The sequence below is a fragment of the Oncorhynchus tshawytscha genome, linkage group LG10 (genome assembly GCF_018296145.1).
Source record: "Oncorhynchus tshawytscha isolate Ot180627B linkage group LG10, Otsh_v2.0, whole genome shotgun sequence".
In the NCBI taxonomy this organism is placed as follows: domain Eukaryota; kingdom Metazoa; phylum Chordata; class Actinopteri; order Salmoniformes; family Salmonidae; genus Oncorhynchus; species Oncorhynchus tshawytscha.
In genome coordinates, this window is record NC_056438.1 from 37340376 (window position 1) to 37366112 (window position 25737).

Here is a 25737-nt window from a genome sequence, read left to right on the forward strand (position 1 = left end):
TCCGTTGCACTTACTCTCCCTTTGTATCCTGTAGGCTTACGGTGTCCGGCTTGCCTTCACCATAGACTGCAGGGAACCAGATTCATCCTTTCTTAAAATCTTTCAATACCATATCAAGAAGAGCATGTAACTCTCAATTCCATAAAGTAACAATAATGTAAGGACACATTAGGAAGAACTCAATATTATTCTCATACCAGTGCTGCATTTTTAACTAGGGTGCCTGAAATCATACTTAAAATTTCCAAGATCCGATATTATACATTTTGTCATGTTTTTAGTCATCTTCCTAGCTTTGCTAATATACTATAGACAATATCATTTTACAGATTCTTCCTCTTCTTTGCTTGGATGCTCTCCATCGCAACAAAAATCAACTCTTTGCCAACTGGACTCCAGTGGTCATCAGCCTCTAAAAACACAGAGTAAAACATTGACCTGGTGTTTAGCTTTAAATGGCAATACAGAATTGAGGAGAAAACCCATGAAAACTATAGAAATAACTACAGTGGCTAGTAGAATAGTGGTGCTATAAATACATTGGTTAAATCATTGTAGGCTAATTGTAAACAGCCAGGTTCCCTGAGTTGATGACTGGTCCAACTGGGATCGATGTGATTTCTGACGGAGTGTTTGTGCGCTACTGACTCCTTTCCATGTCCTTGCGCATTACGCTTCTCCATGATTTGTATCCTCTGCCTAAAAAAATGTGTTTACTTTTTGACTTAATTCCTAGTGTAAAATGGCGTATCCATCCTCCACACATTTGCCACGGCGGCGGTTACCAAGACCTCCATAACGGAGGTGGGCGGTTTGTGAAAAGGAACTGAAGTCGACGTTGTGGCCGGCGAAAATACTGACATCTTGTTATAACAACTTTCTAACCTAATCACAGACAAACAGCATTTGTCTACGAGTCAGTTGATGTTGTTACAAGGTTTCTATTGTCAGAACAATATCAGTTGTGACAGAGGCTCCAACCTAATCTAAACGAAGAAGCCTTCCGCACTGCAAGACTGCGCGACAGTATTACGTCAACCACGTTTCAAAATTGTTAGCCAACGCAGTTGTTTTTGAAAATCATTGCATATACTGCGCACGCGCCCATCCACCATGGACCAGAGACATACACCACAGTCTGAAAATGGTTATTCGAATAATAATTCATCCATAGAAATGAAATTATAACTAACAGTACATTTAGGTTACTATGCATATGAGGGTCTCTTAAGCATTTTTGAATCGAGGATACAGAGATATAGAGATGCGAGATAAAGATGATTATCGCCATTTATTTCAACAAAACCTTGGATCCAAACAACATCTAAACACAATTGTTGTCAAGAGATACAATGTAATACTGTTCTATTTAATTCTGTGGATTGACCTACACATAACAATATCATAATGGAACATGAAATGGTAATCTTTTCTTACATGTTTTCAAAGTCTAAACATTAAACCTAAAATTGGTGTGGCTAAATATGCAAATAAATTGAAAACGACACTAAAGTGAAAACAAGCATTTACACTCCCCAGGTAACATTTCCCATGCATTGAAGGCTGATTAAAGGCTTCAATGTATCTCTTGTCTACAAATTAACGCATTGATTTACCATTGTTGATTTTAACAGGGTGTTTTAGAAAACAATTATGTTGATATACTGATTCACTATTGTCTTCGATTTTTCTTAGTACACAGTGTAATCATAATGGTACAAATTATTTTGTCATTATGCTGCCATATAAGTTTATTTAGAATGGCAAGATGTACCCAAATTCATTATATAAAATTCAATATTCTAATACCTAAATAGATAAAACATGTAATTGTGATCCAATCAATTTCATTCAGTTTCCCATTGATTTGTATGCTTTTGAACAGTAAATGGTTAGAAGTGCACTCTAATGCATGTCACATTTGTTTTAACTTTACAAAGGCCTCACATTTGAGTGGTGCTTCTTCAGGTGTAACGTGAGACTGTATTTCACTATGAAACTTTTCCCACAAAGTGTACACGCAAACGGCCGTTCTCCTGTGTGTACACTCTGGTGAGTTTTCAGATGGGCTGACTGGGTGAACCTTTTCCCGCACTGGGCACAACTGAACGGTCTTTCTCCTGTGTGAATCCGCATGTGCACCTCGAGGTTCTGAGACGTCATCAGACACTTGTGACAGAAAGGGCAAACAAAACGCTTCTCCCTGCTGTCAGCGCTCCCTTGGACCTCGCTCCATTGGGGATGGTTAGACTGTTTCTCATACATGGCAAAACTCATCATGTCGGGTCCATCAAAATTCGATGCTGTGTTCATTCCCTCTGTCAGTTGACAGTGATCGGGACTCATGCCTGAGATATTTTCGAGGTTTTGTTGGAGCTGAGAGAAAGTAATCTCTGGCTTAGCCTGTTTGTTCCACGTAGAGCACAAGTCCATCTCTAATTCAATAGGCTGAGAGTCAATCATGTCGATATCCCTCCTATCGCTGTGAGTCCCTACTTGACTATTAAAGGTGACAGCTGATACAGTGGGAACAAGCGGAGGCTCTGGGTGGACCACAAGCACATCAGAGTCTGTTTTTGAGGCATAGGAGCAAACCAGCTCTGCTGTCTCCATCCCATTGCCCCCTAAATTGCCAGAGGAACCAGGCTGATTGGGGGTTTCATGCAGTGTGTATTGAGGGCCCAAGATCACCCGTTTCCCAATACTTAATCTAGATGCAGGGCGTTTGAGATTGTGCTTCAATGTCTCTTTCCTTTGCTCACCCTGGAAGATACTGTTATCTTCATTCCTTTGCCAGTCAATCTTCCTGCTCCTGAACTGTGCTGGACTGTTCCCTTCCTTTCTTGCATTGGGGGATGTATGGGGAGCCACACTATCTCCTCCCACGGATGACACATTAACACCTGGAGGAAAATATCAAACAAAACCATTGTGTTAAAGATTAATAACTACATAGAGTAGAACTGCATGGTGGTAGCTAACTTTCTGAATGGTTTTATAGGACACATTATACCAGTAGGAGGGGGTTATGATTACCTCATTTTACCCCACTATCTGAATCTGAGAGCATAAACAACAAAATCACCCTCTCGCTCTCTCTCAAACAAAAATAAATGCAACATGCAACAATTTTGAAGATTTTACTGAGTTACAGTTCATATAAGGAAATCAGTCAAATGAAATAAATTCATTAGGTCCTAATTTATGGATTTCACGACTGGGCAGGGCACAGCCATTGGTGGGCCTGGGAGGGCATAGGCCCTCCCACTGGGGAGCCAGTCAATCAAAATGTGTTTTTTTCCCCACAAAGGGGCTTTATTACAGACAGAAATAAACCCTCAGATGATCCCACAGGTGAAGAAGCCAGATGTGTAACCACGCCAGCCCAGGACCTCCACGTGGTCTGCGGTTCTGTGGCCAGTTGGACGCACTGCCAAATTCTCTAAAACGACATTGGTAGTATGGCAGAGAAACAAACGTTTCATTCTCTGGCAACAGCTCTGGTGGCATTTCATGCAGTCAGCATGCCAATTGCACACTCCCTCAAAACTTGAGACATCTGTGGTATTGTGTTGTGTGACAAAACTGCACATTTTAGAGTGGCCTTTAATTGTCCCCAGCACAAGGTGCACCTGTGTAATAATCATGCTGTTTAATCAGCTTCTTGATATGCCACACCTCTCAGGTGGACGGATTATCTTGGCAAAGGAGAAATGGTCACTAACAGGGCCGTAAACAAATTTGTGCAAAAAAATTAGAGAAATAAAATGAGAGAAAAGATGGCGCCGAAGAACATGGCTGACGTTTTACATTCTCCCAACCAATTGTGCAATTTTGTTTTTTTGCATTTTGTGTAACTTATTTTTTAAAACTCATTGTGTAAATAATGTTGCTGCTACCGTCTCTTATGACCAAAAATAACTTCTAGACATCAGAAAAGCGAATACTCGCCACGGACTGGAAGGAACCTTTTCCTTTAATGAGTCCAACAAGAAGGATATCCTGCTGTCACTGGAACAGGCCCAGATCCACGCCTTTTGCGTGAAGTAAAGACGCCGGAAAAGGGTACGCAGATTGGGGATCCTTCTGAGACGTGGGAGGCAAGCGAGTAAACTCCCAATGCCTTCCATTCTCCTTACTAACGTGCAATTGTTGGAAAATAAAATTGATGACCTACTATTAAGATTATCCTACCAACGGGACATTAAAAACTAACATCTTATGTTTCACCGAGACGTGGCTGAACGAAGAAACGGACAATATAGAGCTGGTGGAATTTTCCATACATCGGCAGAACAGAGACGCTACCTCTGGTAAGATGAGGGGTGGGGGTGTGTGTCTTTTTGTCAGTAACAGCTGGTGCGTGATGTCTAATATTAAAGAAGTCTTGAGGTATTGCTCACCTGAGGTAGAGTACCTTATGATAAGTTGTAGAACACTATCTAAAAAGAGAGTTCTCATCTATATTATTCGTAGTCGTCTATTTACCACCACAAAGCAAAACTGGCACTAAGACCGCTCTCAACCAACTCTATAAGGCCATAAACAAACAAGAAAATGCTCATCCAGAGGCGGCACTCCTAGTGGCCGGGGACTTTAATGCAGGGGAACTGAAAACTGTTTTACCTCATTTCTACCAACATGTTAAATGTGCAACCAGGGGGGGAAAAAATCCTAGAACACCTCTACTCCACACACAGAGATTCATACAAAGCTCTCCCCCGCCCTCCATTTGGCAAATCTGACCACAATTCTATCCTCCTGATTCCTGCTCTCAAGCAAAAACTAAAGCAGGAAGTACCCGTGACTCACTCAATATGGAAGGGGCTGAATAATTTTGCACGCAATTTTTCAGTTTTTGATTTGTTAAAAAAGTTTGAAATATCCAATAAATGTCGTTCCACTTCATGATTGTGTCCCACTTGTTGTTGATTCTTCACAAAAAAATACAGTTTTATATCTTTATGTTTGAAGCCTGAAATGTGGCAAAAGGTCGCAAAGTTCAAGGGGGCCGAATACTTTCGCAAGGCACTGTACATGTTTCAAGCAGACCAGCATAGTTCCTGTGCCCAAGGAAGCAAAGGTAACCTTTGCGGAAAGGCTCTGGAGCAACGAACCGACCTTGCTGTCTCTGCCTGGCCGGTTCCCCTCTTTCCACTGGGATTCTCTGCCTCTAACCCTATTACAGGGGCTGAGTCACTGGCTTACTGGGGCTCTCTCATGCCGTCCCTGGAGGGGGTGCGTCACCTGAGTGGGTTGATTCACTGATGTGGTCATCCTGTCTGGGTTGGCGCCCCCCCCTTGGGTTGTGCCATGGCGGAGATCTTTGTGGGCTATACTCGGCCCTGTCTCAGGATGGTAAGTTGGTGGTTGAAGATATCCCTCTAGTGGTGTGGGGGCTGTGCTTTGGCAAAGTGGGTGGGGTTATATCCTTCCTGTTTGGCCCTGTCCGGGGGTGTCCTCGGATGGGTCCACAGTGTCTCCTGACCCCTCCTGTCTCAGCCTCCAGTATTTATGCTGCAGTAGTTTATGTGTCGGGGGGCTAGGGTCAGTTTGTTATATCTGGAGTACTTCTCCTGTCCTATTCGGTGTCCTGTGTGAATCTAAGTGTGCGTTCTCTAATTCTCTCCTCTCTCTCGGAGGACCTGAGCCCTAGGACCATGCCCCAGGATTACCTGACATGATGACTCCTTGCTGTCCCCAGTCCACCTGGCCGTGCTGCTGCTCCAGTTTCAACTGTTCTGCCTTCTTATTATTCGAACATGCTGATCATTTATGAACATTTGAACATCTTGGCCATGTTCTGTTATAATCTCCTCCCGGCACAGCCAGAAGAGGACTGGCCACCCCACATATGCTCTCTCTAATTCTCTCTTTTTTTCTCTCTCTCGGAGGACCTGAGCCCTAGGACCATGCCCCAGGACTACCTGACATGATGACTCCTTGCTGTCCCCAGTCCATCTGACCGTGCTGCTGCTCCAGTTTCAACTGTTCTGCCTTATTATTATACAACCATGCTGGTCATTTATGAACATTTGAAAATCTTGGCCATGTTCTGTTATAATCTCCACCCGGCACAGCCAGAAGAGGACTGGCCACCCCACATAGCCTGGTTCCTCTCTAGGTTTCTTCCTAGGTTTTGGCCTTTCTAGGGAGTTTTTCCTAGCCACCGTGCTTCTACACCTGCATTGCTTGCTGTTTGGGGTTTTAGGCTGGGTTTCTGTACAGCACTTTGAGATATCAGCTGATGTACGAAGGGCTATATAAATACATTTGGTTTGATTTGATTTGAACCTGCCTAAATGATTACTGCCCCATGGCACACTTAACCAGCATGGCTAACACAGCATTCTGCAGCGATACGCCACCCATCTGGTTTGCGCTTGGTGGGACTTGCATTTCTTTTTCAACAGGACAATGACCCAGCACACCTCCAAGCTGTGTAAGGGCTATTTGACCAAAGAGAGTGATGGAGGGCTGCATCAGATGACCTGGCCTCCACAATCACCTGACCTCAACCCAATTGAGATGGTTTGGGATGAGTTGGACCGCAGAGTGAAGGAAAAGCAGCCAACAAGTGCTCAGCATATGTGGGAACTCCTTCAATACTGTTGGAAAAGCATTCCAGGTGAAGCTGGTTGAGAGAATGTCAAGATTGTGCAAAACTGCCATCAAGGCAAAGGGTGGCTACTTTGAAGAATCTAAAATGTTAAATATATTTTGATTTGTTTAACACTTTTGGTTACTACATGATTCCATATGTGTTATTTCATAGTTGTGATGTCTTCAGTATTATTCTACAATTAGAAAAAAAGAAAAATAAAGAAAAACCCTTGAATGAGTAGGTGTGTCCAAACTTTTGACTGGTACTGGTACTGGTACTGTCTGTCTGTATGTATGTACGTACGTATATATAACCACAGAGTCACAAGACTTTCCAGGAATGAAAGTCACAAGACTTTCCAGGAATGTTTGTGAAACAGACCAAGCAGACTAGGCCGGGGTTTAAGAAGTCAATGAGAGAAGTGAAAAATTATACCTTAGCTGTTAATTTTCTCAAAATCTAAAGGCACAACCTAGATTCGAGCCAATGTCTTAAGTAGTTGAACATGTTATTTCTCCAACCTCGGGACAGTGACAAACTGACGTTTTCATTTTCGTCAAAAACAACTTCATATCGAAGGAGTGCCTTTGATTTGACCGCCTGCACATGCACAGCTCACCGCGAGATGACCGTGAGACCAGATTAGGGATGTGACAAATGGACAATATTTCTTAATGTTTAAATTGCTATTGCCCCCCCCGCGGTTATTTCTACCGCGACCCTTTACAGACATAGAACACAGTAGAGTAAAATGTTGATAATAGATAGGTTTTCAGACAATTAAAAAGTCGATGTCGCACCCCTACGGAAATCTAACAAGTATAATTAAAAAAAAACATCCAAATCTGTCAGTTGAAGCTAGAGATTTGTTTGCATGTGCTGCGTCTCAATCCACCGCATCAGCCGATGTCGCCCTTCCACGTCTGCGGTGAAAGGTGGCAGAGCTAGAGTGGTGTTTGTCAGACCATGAGACATCCCGAAAATCGGTCTTCTCATGAAAACGTCTGTAGTGTCAGAACGGTTTAGCCTTTCAAACTATTATGGAAAAGAGGAGACTCTCACGAACACGATGAGGCTCTCCGTTTTGCTTTACAACCCCCACAAGCGCCAAGGGACTTTTGAAGTCGGTACAGCCGATCGGCCAACTTCTGACTGTAGCGTCCGAACAGTTTGGGCAACACACTGACCCCTCTATGGAAAGGTGAGTCTCTCACAAACATGTCAGTCATTTTGCTCTAAGATGCCAACAAGCCTCACAAGACTAGTCTGAAGGTAGCAGGGTACCAGTAAAAAAATATATATGGAAGTACAGTGCATTCGGAACGTATTCAGACCCTGTGACGTTTTACACATTTTGTTACATATTTTAATTAATCCATTTTAGAATTAGACTATCTTCACACAATACCGCAAAATGACAAAGCAAAGAGGTTAAGATTTTTTCCAAATGTATTAAATATAAAAAACAGAAATACCTTATTTGCATACGTATTCAGACCCTTTGCGATGAGACTAAACTTAGCTCATCCTGTTTCCATTGATCATCCTTGAAATGTTTCTAAAACTTGATTGGTAATTCAATTAATTGGACTTGATTTGGAAAGGCACACACCTGTCTATATAATGTCACACAGTTGACAGTGCATGTGAAAGCAAAAACCAAGCCATGAGGTCGAAGGAATTGTCCGTAGAACTCCGAGACCGGATTGTGTCGAGGTACAGATCTGGGGAAGGGTACCAAAAAATGTCTGCAGCATTGAAGTTCCACAGGAACACAGTGGCCTCCTCCATTCTTACATGGAAGAAGTTTGGAACAACCAAGACTCTTCCTAGAGCTGGCTGCCCAGCCAAACTGAGCAATCTGGGGAGAAGGGCCTTGGGTCAGGGAGGTGACCAAGAACCCGATGGTCACTCTGACAGAGCTTCAGAGTTCCTCTGTGGAGATGGGAGAACCTTCCAGAAGGACAACCATCTCTGCAGCACTCCACCAATCAGGCCTTTATGGTAACCAGACGGAAGCCACTCCTCAGTAAAAGGCACACGACAGCCCGCATGGAGTTTGCAAAAAGCCACCTAATGGACTCTTAGACCACGAGAAACAAGATTCTCTGGTCTGATGAAACCTTTGACCTGAATGCCAAGCGTCACGTCTGGAGAAAGATGAAAACCTGCTCCAGAGCGCTCAGGGCCTCTGGGGGCGAAGGTTGACCTTCCAACAGGATGACGACCCTAAGCACACAGCCAAGACAATGCTGGAGTGGATTCGGAACAAGACTCAATGTCCTTGAGTGGCCCAGCCAGAGCCTGGACTTGAACCTGATCGAACATCTCTGGAGAGACCTGAAAATAGCTGTGCAGTGACGCTCCCTATCCAACCTGACAGAGCTTGAGAGGATCTGCAGAGAAGAATGGGAGAACCTCCCCAAATACAGGTGTGCCAAGGTTGTAGCGTCATACCCAAGAAGACTCAAGGCTGTAATAGCTGCCAAAGGTGCTTCAACAAAGTACTGAATAAAGGGTCTGAATACTTATGTAAATGTTTATCAGTTTTTTTGTATTTTATACATTTGCAAAAAAAAAAGAAAAGGGTTTTACTTTGTCATTGTGGGGTATTGTGTGTATATTGTTGAGGGAAAAAACAATTTAATCAATTTTAGAATAAGGCTGTAACGTAAATACATAGTTTCCTGATCTTTCTTATATATCATAGTTTCCTGACCCTTCAGAACAAACGTTCTTCAGATTTTTTTTGTTGACTATCTTTTTATCCATGTATGAAGCTGTTATTCAATGCGTTTCTATGGGCTAATAGCAGTAAGGGCAAATTCAATGTTTCATCAAATACATTGTTTAAGATATTTTTTTTATACATAAAATTATAAATCAAATAGCTAACTGATCCTTGGTATGACCATCTTAAAATAATTCCATGTGTTAGCCTCTTCCTCTCTGGTTTTATTAAAATTATTTCCTAGGCTTTTATAGCCATATAGTCTAGTTCGGCAATAACATGGAAATTAATGTTTTGTGATAACTGCACTGGGATTTTAATTGTGTTTGAGAACAAAATGTTTTTTGGTTAGGGATTTTTTTTTACCTTAAGGACTCCAAATCTGAAATGTTGAAGTGAAGAAAATGTATAGTCAAGGAGGAGAATAATTATTCTGTCAAGGATTTTTTCCCCCTCCAGAAATAGAGGCATACTAAGACAAAAGAAATGTGACACCGTGTGTAAATGATAACACACTAGCGCAAGAAATGAAGAAATGTATTAAAATGCTGGAAGTAAATGTTAGAATTAAACAATTAACTATGCAAATGAGTAAAGTAGTATTCATTAAGGAAATGCCTGTCTCTAATAAGCACCTGTTGTGTTCAGTGATTTAAAAGGTTAATGATTTAAAAGGTTAATCTACCCCCAGAAATAAAAAACATGAAACTTCTCTGTCAATTTGACGAAAGCCTATAAAAAAGCCTAAATACAAATTTTCCATGATTTCCCATGATTTAACTTCTAAGTGGTCTGCTTGTGGAAATCAGGAAATTATGTGCACTTGATACTTACATCCGACTTTTGCCCTAAGGATACGAATATCGCATTGAAAAGACGGGTCTAGACTCACAAAAGTCGCTTGGTGGTCTGAATATGTTCAGATCTGTCTGACCTCTTCAGAAGGTGGTCAGGGATGTATTGTGTGCGGATTTCACCTCAGTCTAGACGCAATCAGGCTACCCGAAAGCGCATACAGTGGGAGACGTCAACAGCACTCCTCCCACAAGTCTCCAGAAGATGTGTTTTGGGACAGAGGGGCACCTTTTAATTATAATGTTGGAGGAAATACGTTCCTAGCGTGTGACGAACATGCTTGCTGGCCTCATAATTTCTAGCCAGCTAGCTAATATATATATATATATATATATATATATATATATATATATATATATATATATATATATATATATATATATATATATATATATATATATATATATTTGGGGTTAGAGTTATGCTAACCTGTTTGCAATTCCTTTGGCGTTGCTTACTCGCTACATAGGTCAGCTGGCTAGTTAGCTACAATAGTTAGCTACTGCCATCAGTTGTTGTGTTATCATATTTTGCCTATTCCACCGTTTGTAGAATGCATAGTGGAATTTTAATATAGCATGGGAATAGGGAATCCAGACACACTGTGGACACATTTAAATGTTGGTGTAGATGCATGACGCGTTTGGAATTCTATGAACAGAACTCTATGATCAAAATGCTAAAGCTGCATGAACTGTCAAGTCCATGTTGTGTCACTACCATGTTGTTGTCATGTTATATTGCTGCCATGGTATGTTGTCGGCTTAGGTCTCTCTTTATGTAGTGTTGTCTCTCTTGTCGTGATGTGTGTGTTGTCCTATATTTTTTTATTTTTTTTATTTTTAATCCCAGCAAGAGGCCTTTTGTCTATTGGTAGGCCGTCATTGTAAATAAGAATTTGTTATTAACTGACTTGCCTAGTTAAAAAATGGTTAAATAAAAATAAATGAATAGACAGGGCGGGAAAGCAACGCTGCTCTCACTCTGGGCAGATATGCCGTTATAGCTCAGTTGCAAAGACTAACTGCAAGTTGAACTCTGTGTGATGGAGTCCTAAATAGATAGTGCAGTTTGTTTAGGTGATTTTACAGCTAGCTAGCTACTTCACATGCTGAAATTGACTTTGGTATTATTGTGTGTAGCTATGTTTTCTAGCTAAATACCTAGCCTGGGAGAGAGAGAACATTGCATTGTGGGTTTGTAGTAGACTTGAGCTGCAACAGATTTCACAAAATATGTTCACATTTCTACCAATCTTGTTATTACAACAGAATGAAACATTTGTTCACAAAAACATTTTCACATATTAGTGTTATTTAATTAACACTGTTACCTAATATGAATTAGTGGTTTGAAGTGGATTATCCCTTTAAACAAATAAATGGCAGGGCTATTAATTGAAGTTTTACAGCATCTTCATACTGTACTGTCTTTGCTATAACTAACGAATCTGGGAAACCCAAAACTAAATTCTTGCGTAATTGTATCAGATGCCAGTTACTTTAAGTGTGTCTGTCTTCGAGAGATTAACTGATCAACATACCTTCTTCATCATTCTAGAACAACACCACAGATCTGCACTCTATTTACCTTCCTCATGTGTGTCACTGTCCTCGGAGTCCTCATCTTTGATAAGTACCACATCGGGTAACTGCAACAAATCATAATTTGAATGCAAACAAAAATTAACATAATGTACAATTCTGTATTATTGTTCAATGAGAATTTAGTGGATAAACATTACACACTGGGGATATAGCTAGCTTCTGAAAGGCTTGAATATGGAAACTTACCTCCTCTTCTTCTTCTTCTACAAAGTAGCAATCTCCCGACGTTATTGTTATCCCATTACTTTTATGACATGTGTCCTCCTGCTGCGACAGTTTTGGATGAAGACCTTCACCTAATGGGACGGGTTCAGTAACAACAGCTTGAGTTCCAGCTTTTCCATCGATTCCTCGCGCAATTATAGACTCAATCAAATGCAGTTTCTTCTTGAGGTCCTCGTTTTCCTTGTAGCTTCTTGATATTTCTAATTGCAAAATCGCATAACCTTCATCCACGACTTCACATATGTCCGCCACCGCTGCATTGGTCAACGCCCCCATGATGGACGCTAACTGCTCGTGTAAAGCCTTGGAATTCCACATGGGTCCGGGTATTCTGCTCATTTTCAGGGCTAGTCTGTAGTTACAGTTAATCGTTTATTGATACTTGAAAATATATCATAATATTTGGGTGGTACTAAGGATTTGGAAATACCGATGTGTGAAGAGTTCGTCCATCGGGAGAATAGCTTGCTAGCTGGCTAAGCTACAAACAATAGGGAAGGGGCGAAGAAGAGATCATTCCTGTACCCCACACTCAGTTTTCAAAATAAAAGTTTTAAACAGCAGCCTTGGTGCCTAATAATCGGCATACTGTTCCCAGTTATTGGCCACCTTACTATTTTGTTCAATTACAAGATATATCCGTTAAATTTTATTCAACAATAACCCCACACCAACCTCATCTCCGAAGTGTTTACTGGATAGTTGAAAGAAATTAATTTGCTGGTCAATTTTTAATTGCTTAACCCCGTGCGCCCTCATGTGGACTCGTAAAAATAGTTATTCAACAACATATTTACAACAGTTTAATAACAAAATATACATTAGTATAAAAAATGTACATATAATCAAACTTATCTGCATTGACAAACAATGAAAACACTGTGTTGGAGTTTGTAGGCTTTTCTAGTAGGCTAAATTATTGTATTGGTCACATACACATGGTTAGCAGATGTTAATGCGAGTGTAGCCAAATGCTTGTGCTTCTAGTTCCGACTGTGCAGTAATATCTAACAAGTAATCTTAACAATTTCACAACAACTACCTTATACACACAAGTGTAAAGGAATGAATAAGAATATATACATATAAATATATGGATGAGCGATGGCCGAACGGCATAGGCAAGATGCAGTAGATCGTATAGAGTACAGTATATACATACGAGATGAGTAATGTAGGGTATGTAAACATTATATGAAGTGGCATTGGTTAAAGTGACTTGTGATACATTTATTATATCCATTTTTTTATAATTAAAGTGGCTAGAGATTTGAGTCAGTATGTTGGCAGCAGCCACTCAATGTTAGTGATGGCTGTTTAACAGTCTGATGGTTTTGAGATAGAAGCTGTTTTTCAGTCTCTATGTAGATATTCCATCTGGGTTCGACATGCCACAGTATACCGTTTTAGATCAGTGTATCCCAGGCATCGGGTTTCTCATAACCGGGATACAAGCTTTTTCGGGTTATTGTAAACGGAATATGATGTTTATATGCATCAACTCAAAAACAGAATACTTGAGTATCCCGAATAATAACAGGATATTGATGTGCATGTAAATGTTGTCAATGATTTATATATACACTAGATTACTAAATGGGGGCGCTGTGTTGAAGCCAAAGTGCCTCCATCTTGGCACTCCTCCACCGTTGTAAAATATTTTGGAAGGTATAGAAATGAATTTATTAAGGTCTACATTTCTTTTTTTATATTACAGACACCTTAATGCGTACTTTTAAACTATATTATGTGCTCTAAACACAAAAAAATATAAAACAATTTTCCTTCAATTATAATTTGTAAAGATTACTAATGTTACTGTCCACACTACAACAACAAAAATACTTAAATACATGTAAATTTGTCCTTGAAACATTTAATTGAAAAACTGTAGAATTCCATTCATTCCTATGGAGGACTGCTCCTACTGGGGAGTACCAATATGACCGACCGGTGCATTCAAAGCCTCCCAATGTCCAGTACATAGTAGGCACAATCCGGGGTTTATATACACTACCATTCAAACGTTTGGGGTCACTTAGAAATGTCCTTATTTTTTAAAGAAAATCTCATTTTTTGTCCATTAAATAACATGAAATTGATCAGAAATACAGTGTAGACATTGTTAATGTTGTAAATGACTATTGTAGCTGAAAATTGATGATTTTTCATGGAATATCTACATGGGCTTACAGAGGCCCATTATCAGCAACCATCACTCCTGTGTTTCAATGGCACGTTGTGTTAGCTAATCCAAGTGTGAAACTTTTGAACGGTAGTGTACATCATTGAGTGGACCCCTGCAAGAGGATTTATATACATCATTGAGTGGAACCCCTGCAAGGGGCTTTATATACATCATTGAGTGGAACGCCTGCAAGAGGCTTTATATACATCATTGAGTGGAACCCCTGCAAGAGGCTTTATATACATCATTGAGTGGAACGCCTGCAAGAGGCTTTATATACATCATTGAGTGGAACCCCTGCAAGAGGCTTTATATACATCATTGAGTGGAACCCCTGCAAGAGGCTTTATATACATCATTGAGTGGAACCCCTGCAAGAGGCTTTATATACATCATTGAGTGGAACCCCTGCAAGAGGCAAGAACCAGACAACCACATGTATGCTCTCTTTATTATTTACTTGTCAAATGAAGTCTGAATTTACAAAACTGATATTCATGAATATTATAAATATTTCAACATACAAGTTCTCATCATTTACCAGATGCTGAGCTAGAATTGACTTATTCCTGACTGTTTTTGGATTGCATATGAAGAATGGGGGAAAAACGCTGTCCTGACTCATTTATTTCAGAGATATTGTAGAAGTTATTCACTTTTAATGTTAACACTGCCAAACCATACAGCAACTATTGACATTCACATGCTAATTACACTGAGCATACCAAACATTAGGAACACATTCTTAATATTAAGTTGCACCCCCCTTTTGCCATCAGAACAGCCTCAATTCATCAGGGAATGGACTCTACAAAATGTCGAAAGCGTTCCACAGGGATGCTGGCCCATGTTGACTCCAATGCTTCCCACAGTTGCATCAAGTTGTCTGGATGTCCTTTGGGTTGTGGATCATTCTTGATACACACAGGAAACTGTTTAGCGAGAGACAAGTACACAGACAGGTGAAACAGATCAGGGTGTGACACATGGAAAGAGAAATGTTCTTAATGCTTTGTATCCTTAGTGTATATGGCTCCCACTTTAAACAAACTACAATCTATAAAACTTTATATGGCATACATAGTCTTGATAAGAACAGCATAGATGCTTCACAAATCATCTATAAGCTAATATCATATTCCTACTGCATAAGGAAGGGTCTTTCTATAAACTAGGGTACCAGTGAGGATTTCCTACACTGGACAACTTGTTACAGCTGTTGATAATCTATTGATAATAATCAGCCATTTTTTTTGATAGAATATTGCCCAAAACCCAACTCTATTCCTATGAATTATTCTGGATATAATGACAACAAATGACATAGTCTAGTGGACTTATTCACAACATGATCTGGTAATGAAATAACATAAATACATTTTGTTTTCCATGTTACACCTTCAATTTTAAACAATACGAGGGGCTTTAAGTTAGCTAGCTACGTTTGCGACATGGCCAAAATATATCACGATATGTATGATGGTATTTGATGCTATTTTCTGTTTATGAATAATAAAGGTTCTAAATGTGCTTTATGAGTAGTGCGTAACCATAGGGTGGCAACACATATATTCTAAGTGATTTCAATGGGTCTTTCTCCTTTCTCATCGTTTTATACTGTTCAATTCAACTTCAACCAATAATCATTTCCTGCATTTTAATAAATGTATGCATTTCCTGCACTCATTTGAGATCATTTCAACACTGCCATGTAGGGCTGCACGATATTAGGAAAAAAACGAGGCATTTTATTTTTACCACATGTTGCAATTGCGATTTGACATCAAAACACTTGGGTGAACTGTTGGAATCATGGAAAACATTTTTTATTCTAGTTCTATAGATAGAATATAAATAATAGTGGGCACTTTGAATACAGTACTGTTTGATATGACAACGAATGAAAATTCCAGGGAAAAGTTATTGTGACAAGGTAGGTCAGTGTTTGCTAGGGGACCCTTTTATCTTTGGCTACATTAAATGTTTCTTCATGTAGCCAACATATTCATGCTTCGCCTATTCCTCTTTGATTTAGACGATACTGTTTGTTGCACAGACAACATGCTGATTTAGGCCTCTGCCAGTACTGGTATCAGGCTGTATAGCTAGCTACGTTTGCTCTGACTCAGTACATTTATTAGCTAGCTAGCTAGCCAGCTAACTAGTGATTAGCATTAGTGGCTAAAACTTGCTAAGAAAAGACAAACTATCTGTTTGCAGATGTAAAAAACACAAACTAATAGTGTAATTATGGAACGCTTGCGGATTTATATTCAGAAGCACAGTTATCAACATTGTTGCATGTGCTGCATTGACCATGCCGACTGAACACAAGTGTCTCTTGGTCAAGCAACAACAAATGCGCTCCTTGAGGGGGCGGGGCTAGGTCGGTGTGGAAAGCATGATGGAGAGAGAGAGAGAGAGAGGGATGACTCAAGTAGCGGAGTAAACTATAAAAATGAACGTTACACACGGCATATCACATTTAACAAACCAAACATTCAAATACCGTTATTGAAGGTAAAGTAAAAACCCAAACCGGTCCGTGCATCAATACCGGTATATAGTAAAATACGGTATACCACCCAGGCCTACTTGCAGTAGTATACTTGGCTTTCCATACAAATCCTTCCAATCAAAAAGGAACTGGGTTTTTGGTTACGTTCTCATTATAAAAACAGTGATGGTGAGATTAATGCTACAGCTATTCATGGCTTTATTACGTGTCCCTGCGTCAGCCACACAGGCTACAGAAAAATAGCCATGCATGCATCCAATCTGTCCACATTATTCTCACATATATCCAAATGTAAATTTGAATATCAAATTTGCCATTTTAAGAATAAATACATTTTCTTAAAATGGTAAAGACCCATAAATGGTGGCCTTATATGTGACATTACTTGCCCTATTTGGGAGCTTTCCTCAAGACAACCAATGTCATGTGTAATGTCACCATAAGCATTACAATATGTAACCCTTTGTAAGGTATTTTTTCTTGGGATTAACATAATGATTTATGGAGCATTGCAAAATGTGACGTGCAACAGCCATACCTGGCGTAGAGCGTTTTCTGTCCTTGGAGATTTAAATGTCACGTATGGGTAAGCTGAGCCAATAACACATGGTCTCAGTAAACATGTAATAAATAAATTAGTACATAAACTTTCCTGCTGCCTTTATTATAACAGGTGAGTTTCCTGGAGAACATATTTTCTCAAGACAGTTTCAGTTCTGGCCTGACATGAGTTCAGCAACCACACTAATAACATTTTACTTTTATGTATAATTATGACCCTTTATAAAGCACAGCTTTTTTGAGAATTGACAGAGATATATGTCACATTTGGTTTTGTACTTTAGTGCTAATGAGGACGTTATGTATGCTATGTAAAGCCTTTATAAGTTGTGGTTCATTTAAAGTGGGACCATTATAGTAACAACTTATATGGAATGACTGTTCCTTTTTCAAAATACTCATTCCATAGGTAATTGTGTCATCAAATAGCTTTGTTTCATTGAGTTAAATATTCTCAATTGTACCATTTCAAAGGCAATTGAAGAAAAGTTTAAATCGGCATCGCAATGTTAGTTCATGTTTCTCACTGCCATCATTCAGAGTTCATCAATGGAAACATATCATCAGTGTGAAAATACAAAATATCCTAAACTAGGTCCTCAGAGCTCTCGTTCCTCAGCTAGGATTGGTGGCCGCTATCCTCTCCACTTCTGTTCCACTCCCTCGGCCTTGTTGTCATGGTGGAGGAGCTCATTCTGGATGGCCTTTCTTCACAATAATGCACTTTGACAGTTGACACCTCAGTACTTTAGGGAAGAGATTGACAGTAATAGGGATATCAACAAACATAGTGATAAACCCGTGTCTGTCCTTGACGCAAGGGGGGGCAGATTATTACTTTGTATGGAGAGAGGTAGGAGATGTGCCTGGCAAGAGGGTGGGTGTACATATTGCCCTACACAGGAACACATTATGTAGATTATAAAGCTTTTTCCTACAGTATGTCTCAAAAACATTTAGAATGGGGTTGTAGCTCGGCCAATTTACAACTATTGTCTGGGTGATGCAGATGAACCACAAATCATTGTCAACATTGATGTGAAGAGCAATACTGCCAGTAATGTTGGAGAGATTATGTAAACTTCATTTTTTGTGTTATAATTTTAGAAGTGTGATTCAAGATTACTTTACCACTTGACATAGCATCCCAATGCACTATATTTCAGCCTGCACAAACCATTTCGGGTTTGGAAAGGAATTTATTAATTGGTTAAGAATTATTTATGCACACCCAATGGCGTCCATGGTAACCAATCAGGAAATGTCACAGTCATTCCGCCTATTCAAGGGCTGCCGACAGGGGTGGGTGCCCTATTTTGCCTGCTCTTTTCGCTATAGCCATGGAACCCCTTGCTACTCTCATTCGTGCATGTGCCAATATAGCTCCAGTTAAAATAAAAGACACGCAGCACAGAATTTCCCGATATGCAGACGATGTTCTTTTGTTTTTTATCTAAGCCTAAAACTTCTATTCCCCCTTACTTAACTTGATAAATACATTCGGCTCCTTCTCTGGCTACAAGATAAACTGATATCACGGCTTGTGGATATGCAATTTCTGCAATCTACCCCATTTAGAACAGTGATGGCAAGTTCACAAGCCTTGGCACTGTAGTGACAAGAGAACTTGATCAGCTATTGAAAGCGAATTGGGACATGAATTTTATCAGCTTAAACTAAATATAGATTTTTGGAAAATCTCCTTGGTTGGTCGTATAAACGCTATTAAAATGGTTGTCCTTACCCAGGTTTCTTTACCTCTTCCAATGTCTACCCAATTTCATACCACAAAGCTATTTTAAGAAACTGGATTCAATAGTAATTCAATTTTTATGGGATAACAAGGCAGCCAGAATTTCAAAGAAGCATTTATGCAAGTACAAGATAGAGGGGGGCTTTGGCCTTCCTCACTTCAAACTGTATTATTGGGCTGCTAATCTGAACATTGTGTCTATCAGGAGGTAAAGTTTACCTGGAATGCGACAGAATGATATGCCTTCATGGCTTTTGATTGAGCAGGCCTCCTGTCAACGTTCCTCACTCCCTGCACTTGTTAATAGTCCAGCATATGTGAAAAAAGCCACTTATGACTCTAATCCGGTCATTTGTCATACTCTTAGGATCTGGAAACAGATTAGGTATTTTCTTCACATACCCACTTGTATACATTGACAGCCCGATTTTCCTGAATCATGCCTTCCACCCTGCATTGGATGATATGGTGTTTTCACAGTGGAGGGAGAAGGGGTTTACAACAATTGGTAATTTATACATGGATGGTCAGTTAGCTTCATTTCAACTATTACAGGGAAGGTTACCATGCCCCAGGACTACCTGACATGATGACTCTTTGCTGTCCCCAGTCCACCTGACCGTGCTGCTGCTCCAGTTTCAACTGTTCTGCCTTATTATTATTCGACCATGCTGGTCATTTATGAACATTTGAACATCTTGGCCATGTTCTGTTATAATCTCCACCCGGCACAGCCAGAAGAGGACTGGCCACCCCACATGTGCTCTCTCTAATTCTCTCTTTCTTTCTCTCTCTCGGAGGACCTGAGCCCTAGGACCATGCCCCAGGACTACCTGACATGATGACTCCTTGCTGTCCCCAGTCCACCTGACCGTGCTGCTGCTCCAGTTTCAACTGTTCTGCCTTATTATTATTCGACCATGCTGGTCATTTATGAACATTTGAACATCTTGGCCATGTTCTGTTATAATCTCCACCTGGCACAGCCAGAAGAGGACTGGCCACCCCACATAGCCTGGTTCCTCTCTAGGTTTCTTCCTAGGTTTTGGCCTTTCTAGGGAGTTTTTCCTAGCCACCGTGCTTCTACACTTGCATTGCTTGCTGTTTGGGGTTTTAGGCTGGGTTTCTGTACAGTACTTTGAGATATCAGCTGATGTACGAAAGGCTATATAAATACATTTGATTTGATTTGAAGGTTTAACATGCCAACAACACATTTATTCAGATACCTCCAAATCAGGAATTTCTTAAGGACACCCCTTGGGTTGTGCCGTGGCGGAGAACTTTGTGGGCTATACTCGGCCTTGTCTCAGGATGGTAAGTTGGTGGTTGAAGATATCCCTCTAGTGGTATAGGGGCTGTGCTTTGGCAAAGTGGGTGGGGTTATATCCTTCCTGTTTGGCCCTGTCCGGGGGTGTCCTCGGATGGAGCCACAGTGTCTCCTGACCCCTCCTGTCTCAGCCTCCACTATTTATGCTGCAGTAGTTTATGTGTCGGGGGGCTAGGGTCAGTTTGTTATATCTGGAGTACTTCTCCTGTCCTATCCGGAGTCCTGTGTGAATTTAAGTATGCTCTCTCTAATTCTCTCTTTCTCTCTTTCTTTCTCTCTCTCGGAGGACCTGAGCCCTAGGACCATGCCTCAGGACTACCTGACATGATGACTCCTTGCTGTCCCCAGTCCACCTGGCCGTGCTGCTGCTCCAGTTTCAACTGTTCTGCCTGTGATTATTATTATTTGACCATGCTGGTCATTTATGAACATTTGAACATCTTGGCCATGTTCTGTTACAATCTCTACCCGGCACAGCCAGAAGAGGACTGGCCACCCCACATAGGCTGGTTCCTTTCTAGGTTTCTTCCTAGGTTCTAGGGAGTTTTTCCTAGCCACCGTGCTTCTACACCTGCATTGCTTGCTGTTTGGGGTTTTAGGCTGGTTTTCTGTACAGCACTTTGAGATATCAGCTGATGTACGAAGGGCTATATAAATTGATTTGATTTGATTTGACATATCCCACAGTATGGCATAAAGCCAAATAGTCCTACATTAGATAGCTTGATCCTTGTCAAACCCCATTCAAAAGGGTCGGTCTCTAGGCTGTATGATGTGCTATAGGCCCACATAGAGGTATCCACAGACACTATTAAAAGGGCTTGGGAACAAGAACTTGGTTCAGAAATCTCAGATGAGGACTGGGTAGAAGCTCTCAGGAATATAAACCACAGTTCAGTGAATGCCAGACACAACCTTGTACCTTTGATAGAGTTATAACCCCAGACCCATTGATCGCACTGTTTGGTACAGTTGATGAGAATAACCAGAAGGGGAAGGCTGTCTCTCTTTGTACTCTATTAGCCAAAAGGCCCATATTGCAATTTTGGAAATTATCTTTCAAATGTCGTTACGGGATTTAGGGAATGTAATACGTATGGAAAAGATTCGATACAATACCTCCAATAAAAGTCCATTGTTTTACAAAATATGGCAGCCGATACTGGATAAATGGTCTAGTCCAGCTTCATAACTGGGTTGACGATCTGCTGCTACTCTGTGCTGTACTCCACTCAATATTTATTTTTGGCTGAACTACACTGCTTGTAATGACTATATACTGCCTTCTTATACATGTACCACCAAATAGGATTTAGTTTTATCGTGTGCATGTGTGAGTTAAGTTTTGTTTTGTCCTCTAAATTGGCCATTCCATTCAACTGTCACACCCTGACCATAGAGAGCCTTTGTTTTTCTATGGTATAGTAGGTCATGGCGTGACTGGGGGGTTTTCTAGTTATTATTTTCTATGTGGGATTCTAGTTTAGTTTTTCTATGTTGGTGTTTGGTATGATTCCCAATTAGAGGCAGCTGGTTATCGTTGTCTCTAATTGGGGATCATATTTAAGTAGCATTATTTCCACCTGTGTTTTATGGGATATTGTTTTGAGTTAGTGCACGTTGCACATCTGTATTCACGGTTCGTTGTTCTATTGTTTATTGTTTTGTTTTGCTAAGTTTCACTTTATAATAAATTATGTGGAACTCAACATCCGCTGCGTCTTGGTCCATCTCAACACACGATCGTGACAGAATATCCCACCACAACAGGACCAATCAGCGTGCCCAGGAGGAGAGGGTAACATGGACTTGGGAGGAGATTCTGGATGGGAAGGGATCCTGGACTTGGGAGGAAATCCTGGACCGCCTTCTTTGGCGGGAGACACAAGGAGAAAAGGGAGGACAAAGACGACGCCGGGGTTCGCGGCCACAGTGAAAGCCCAAAAGACAGCCTGAATTGTTTTGGGGTGGGGCACATGGGGTGGTCAGCGGAGCCGAGGAGTGAACCAGAGCCAGTCTGGGAGAAGAGGGAGAAACTGGAGGAGAGTGAAAGGTGAGAGTCAGAGACCGTCAAAGAGTGGATGGAGGTATTGGAGGAGAAAGAGCGGAGAGAGCTGTTGAGTTGTTGGAAGATGCACGACAGTTGCCCTAAGGAGCGTGTAATTAGTTTAATGCCACCTGAGTCAGCTCCCCGTACTCGTCCTGAGGAGCGTGCTATTAGTCTGGTGAAATCTGTGCACCAGGTCTCCAGTACGCATCCACAGCCCAGTAGGTCCTGTGCCAGCTCTCCACAATCGCCTTGAGGAGCGTGTCATTTGTCCGGTGCCATGTGTGTCGGCATTACGCACCAGGTCTCCAGTGCGCCTCCACAGCCCAGTAGGTCCTGTGCCAGCTCCTTGTACTCACCGTGCGAAGTGTGTCATAGTTCCGGTACAATTGATGCTAGCTATACGCACCAGATCTCCAGTGTGCCTTCACAGCCCAGTACGTCCTGTGTGCCTTCACAGCCCAGTATGTCCTGTGCGAGCTCCTCGCACTTGTCGCGCGAGGTGTTACATCGAACCGGTACCATTGATGCCGGCTATACGCACCAGGTCTCCAGTACGCCTCCACTGCCCAGTACATCCTGTTCCAGCTCCACGCACCAGGCCTCCAGTGCGCCTCCCCAATCCAGTACGTCCTGTGCCGGCTCCACGCAGTAGGCTTCCAGGGCGCCTCCCCAGTCCGGTATGTCCTGTGCCGGCTCCACGCACTCGCCCTGAAGTGCGTGTCACCAGTCCGCTACCACCTGTGCCGGCTCCATGCATCAGGCCTCCAGTGCGCCTCCCCAGTCCGCTACATCCTGTGCCGGCTCCACGCACTATGCCTCCAGTGCGCCTCCCCAGTCCAGAGCTTCTGGCGACTATCCCCAGTCCAGAGCTTCCGGCGACGATCCCCAGTCCAGAGCTTCCGGCGACGGAACCCCCAGTCCAGAGCTTCCGGCGACGGTCCCCAGTCCAAAGCTTCCGGCGACGATTCCCAGTCAAGAGCTTCCGGCGACGATTCCCGGTCCAGAGCTTCCGGCGACGGTTCACAGTCCTGAACCTCCAATGACGGTCCACAGTCCGGAACCTCCTGAGACGGTCCACGGTCCGGAACCTCCTGAGACGGTCCATGGTCCGGAACCTCATGAGACGGTCCACGGTCCGGAACCTCCTGCGACGGTCCACGGTCCGGAACCTGCTGAGACGGTCCACGGTCCGGAACCTCCTGCGACGGTCCACGGTCCGGAACCTCATGCGACGGTCCACGGTCCGGAACTGCCTGCGACGGTCCACGTTCCAGAACCTCCAGCTCCAGGGCAGGAGCCTTCCTCTGTGCCGATGCCCAGTCCGAGCACGGCGTCCAGTCCAGCTCCAAGACAGGAGCCTTCCTCTGCTCCGATGCCCAGACCAGACACAGCATCCAGTCTCGCTCCATGGCAGGAGTCTTCCTCTGCACCGATGTCCAGTCCAGGGTCCATGGCTGGATCCGCAGGATGAGCGGGTTCTTTGGCCCGCACCAGAGCCGCCACCAAAGTTGGTGGATCCGCGAGCTGAGCGGGTTCTTCGTCCCGCACCAGAGCCTCCCCGATGCTGACGGATGAGCGGGTACTTCGCCCCGCACCAGAGCCGCCACCGATACTAGACACCCCCCCTAACCCTCCCTTTTGGTTTCAGGTTTTGCGGCCGGAGTCCGCACCTTTGGGGGGGAGGGGGTACTGTCACGTCCTGACGATAGAGAGCCCTTATTTTCTATGGTAGAGTAGGTCAGGGCGTGGCTGGGGGTTAGTCTAGTTTATTATTTCTATGTGGGGTTCTAGTTTTGTTTTTCTATGTTGGTGATTTTGTATGATTCCCAATTAGAGGCAGCTGGTAATCGTTGTCTATAATTGGGGATCATATTTAAGTAGCATTTTACACCTGTGTTTTGTAGGATATTGTTTATGTGTAGTTGCATGTCAGCACTCCATTGTCGTCACGTTTCGTTTAGTCTTTATTGTTTTGTTGTGTGGTTGACTTATTTAAAATAAAAGATGTGGAACCCAGATCACGCTTCACTTGGTCCAAGTATGCTTCAAACGTTCATGACATCAACAGTACAATGAATGTCAATGTTTGTATTGCTGTCTTTTTAAAATTTTATTGGAAAATAATAAAGATATTATATATATATAAAAAAGAGAGACCTAAGACAACAATACAGCATGGTATCAACACATGACACCAACATGGTAGCAACAAAACATGGCAGCAGCACAACATGGTAGCAGCACAAAACATGGTGCAAACATTAATGGGCACAGACAACAGCACAAAGGGAAAAAAGATAGAGACAACAATACATCACGCAAAGCAGCCATGACTGACAGTAAGAGTGTCCATGATCGAGTCTTTGAATTAAGAAAATTGAGATAAAACAGTCCAGTTTGAGTGTTGCAGCTCGTTCCAGTCGCTAGCTGCAGCGAACTGAAAAGACGAGCCAGGGATGTGTGTGCTTTGCGCACCTTTAACAGAATGTGACTGGCAGAACGGGTGTTGTATGTGGAGGATGAGGGCTGCAGTAGATATCTCAGATAGGGGGAAGTGAGGCCTAAGAGGGTTTTATAAATAAGCATCAACCAATTGGCCTTGCGACGGGTATACAGAGATTATCAGTTTACAGAAGAGTGTAGAGTGCAGTGATGTGTCCTATAAGGAGCATTGGTGGCAAATCTGCTGGCCGAATGTTAAAGAACATTTAGCCGCTCGAGAGCACCTTTACCTGCTGATATATAAATTACGCCTCCGTAATCTAGCATAGGTAGGATGGTCTTCTGAATCAGGGTTAGTTTGGCAGCTGGGGTGAAAGAGGAATGATTACGATAGAGGAAACCAAGTCTAGATTTAACTTTAGCCTGCAGCTAATAAGCTTCTAGTGTTAACATTCAGAAAACGAGAGCAGAAATCAGTGAAGCAGAGCACACGTCAGAATTGGGGCTAGAAACAGTTTTCTCAGCTAGCTAACTAAAGCTGGCAAATATGCTATGGTCGCTAATTGCTAGCTAATGTTAGCTGGGCTCAATGGTCTTATTTTCCCTGAACATTGTTCTCATGGTATCCGTACCCCAAGGGTATTACGAAATACACACCCAGCATGTTAACATTAGCTAGCTAGCTACTTGTGACAACACAAGCACAATCTTTGCTAGCTGGATAACACAACAACTAGCTAGGTAGCTCGCTAGGCCTTGCTAGCTATAGTATATGCCTGTCACGCCTGCTCCCGCTTCCCCTCCCTGGCGCTCAAAGGCGCCAGGCTCTCCAGCATTACACACTCCTGCCACCATCATTACACACACCTGCCT

The 25737-nt window shown here is 42.1% G+C and overlaps 1 protein-coding gene across 1 annotated transcript; it reads right to left on the minus strand.

Annotated features, from left to right (window-relative positions):
• Positions 1–1272: 1272 nt before the first annotated feature.
• LOC112260131 (zinc finger protein 16) lies at positions 1273–12667 on the minus strand. Its single transcript, XM_024435007.2, has 3 exons — positions 11984–12667; positions 11781–11841; positions 1273–2903 (listed from the first exon to the last, which is right to left on the minus strand). Exons 1-3 carry the CDS (start codon positions 12359–12361, stop codon positions 1933–1935), a joined length of 1410 nt encoding a protein of 469 aa, XP_024290775.1. The 5' UTR covers positions 12362–12667; the 3' UTR covers positions 1273–1932.
• Between the last annotated feature and the right edge of the window lie 13070 nt (positions 12668–25737).

Bases quoted from the DNA above. Each gene is read 5' to 3' on its own strand.
- LOC112260131 (XM_024435007.2), bottom strand. From the start codon at position 12,361: ATGAGCAGAATACCCGGACCCATGTGGAATTCCAAGGCTTTACACGAG. The intron at 11,842-11,983 runs GTAAGTTTCCAT...GATTTGTTGCAG, and splicing joins TAGAAGAAGAAGAAGAGGAG to TTACCCGATGTGGTACTTAT. The intron at 2,904-11,780 runs GTAAATAGAGTG...ATTTTCCTCCAG, and splicing joins CAGTGACACACATGAGGAAG to GTGTTAATGTGTCATCCGTG.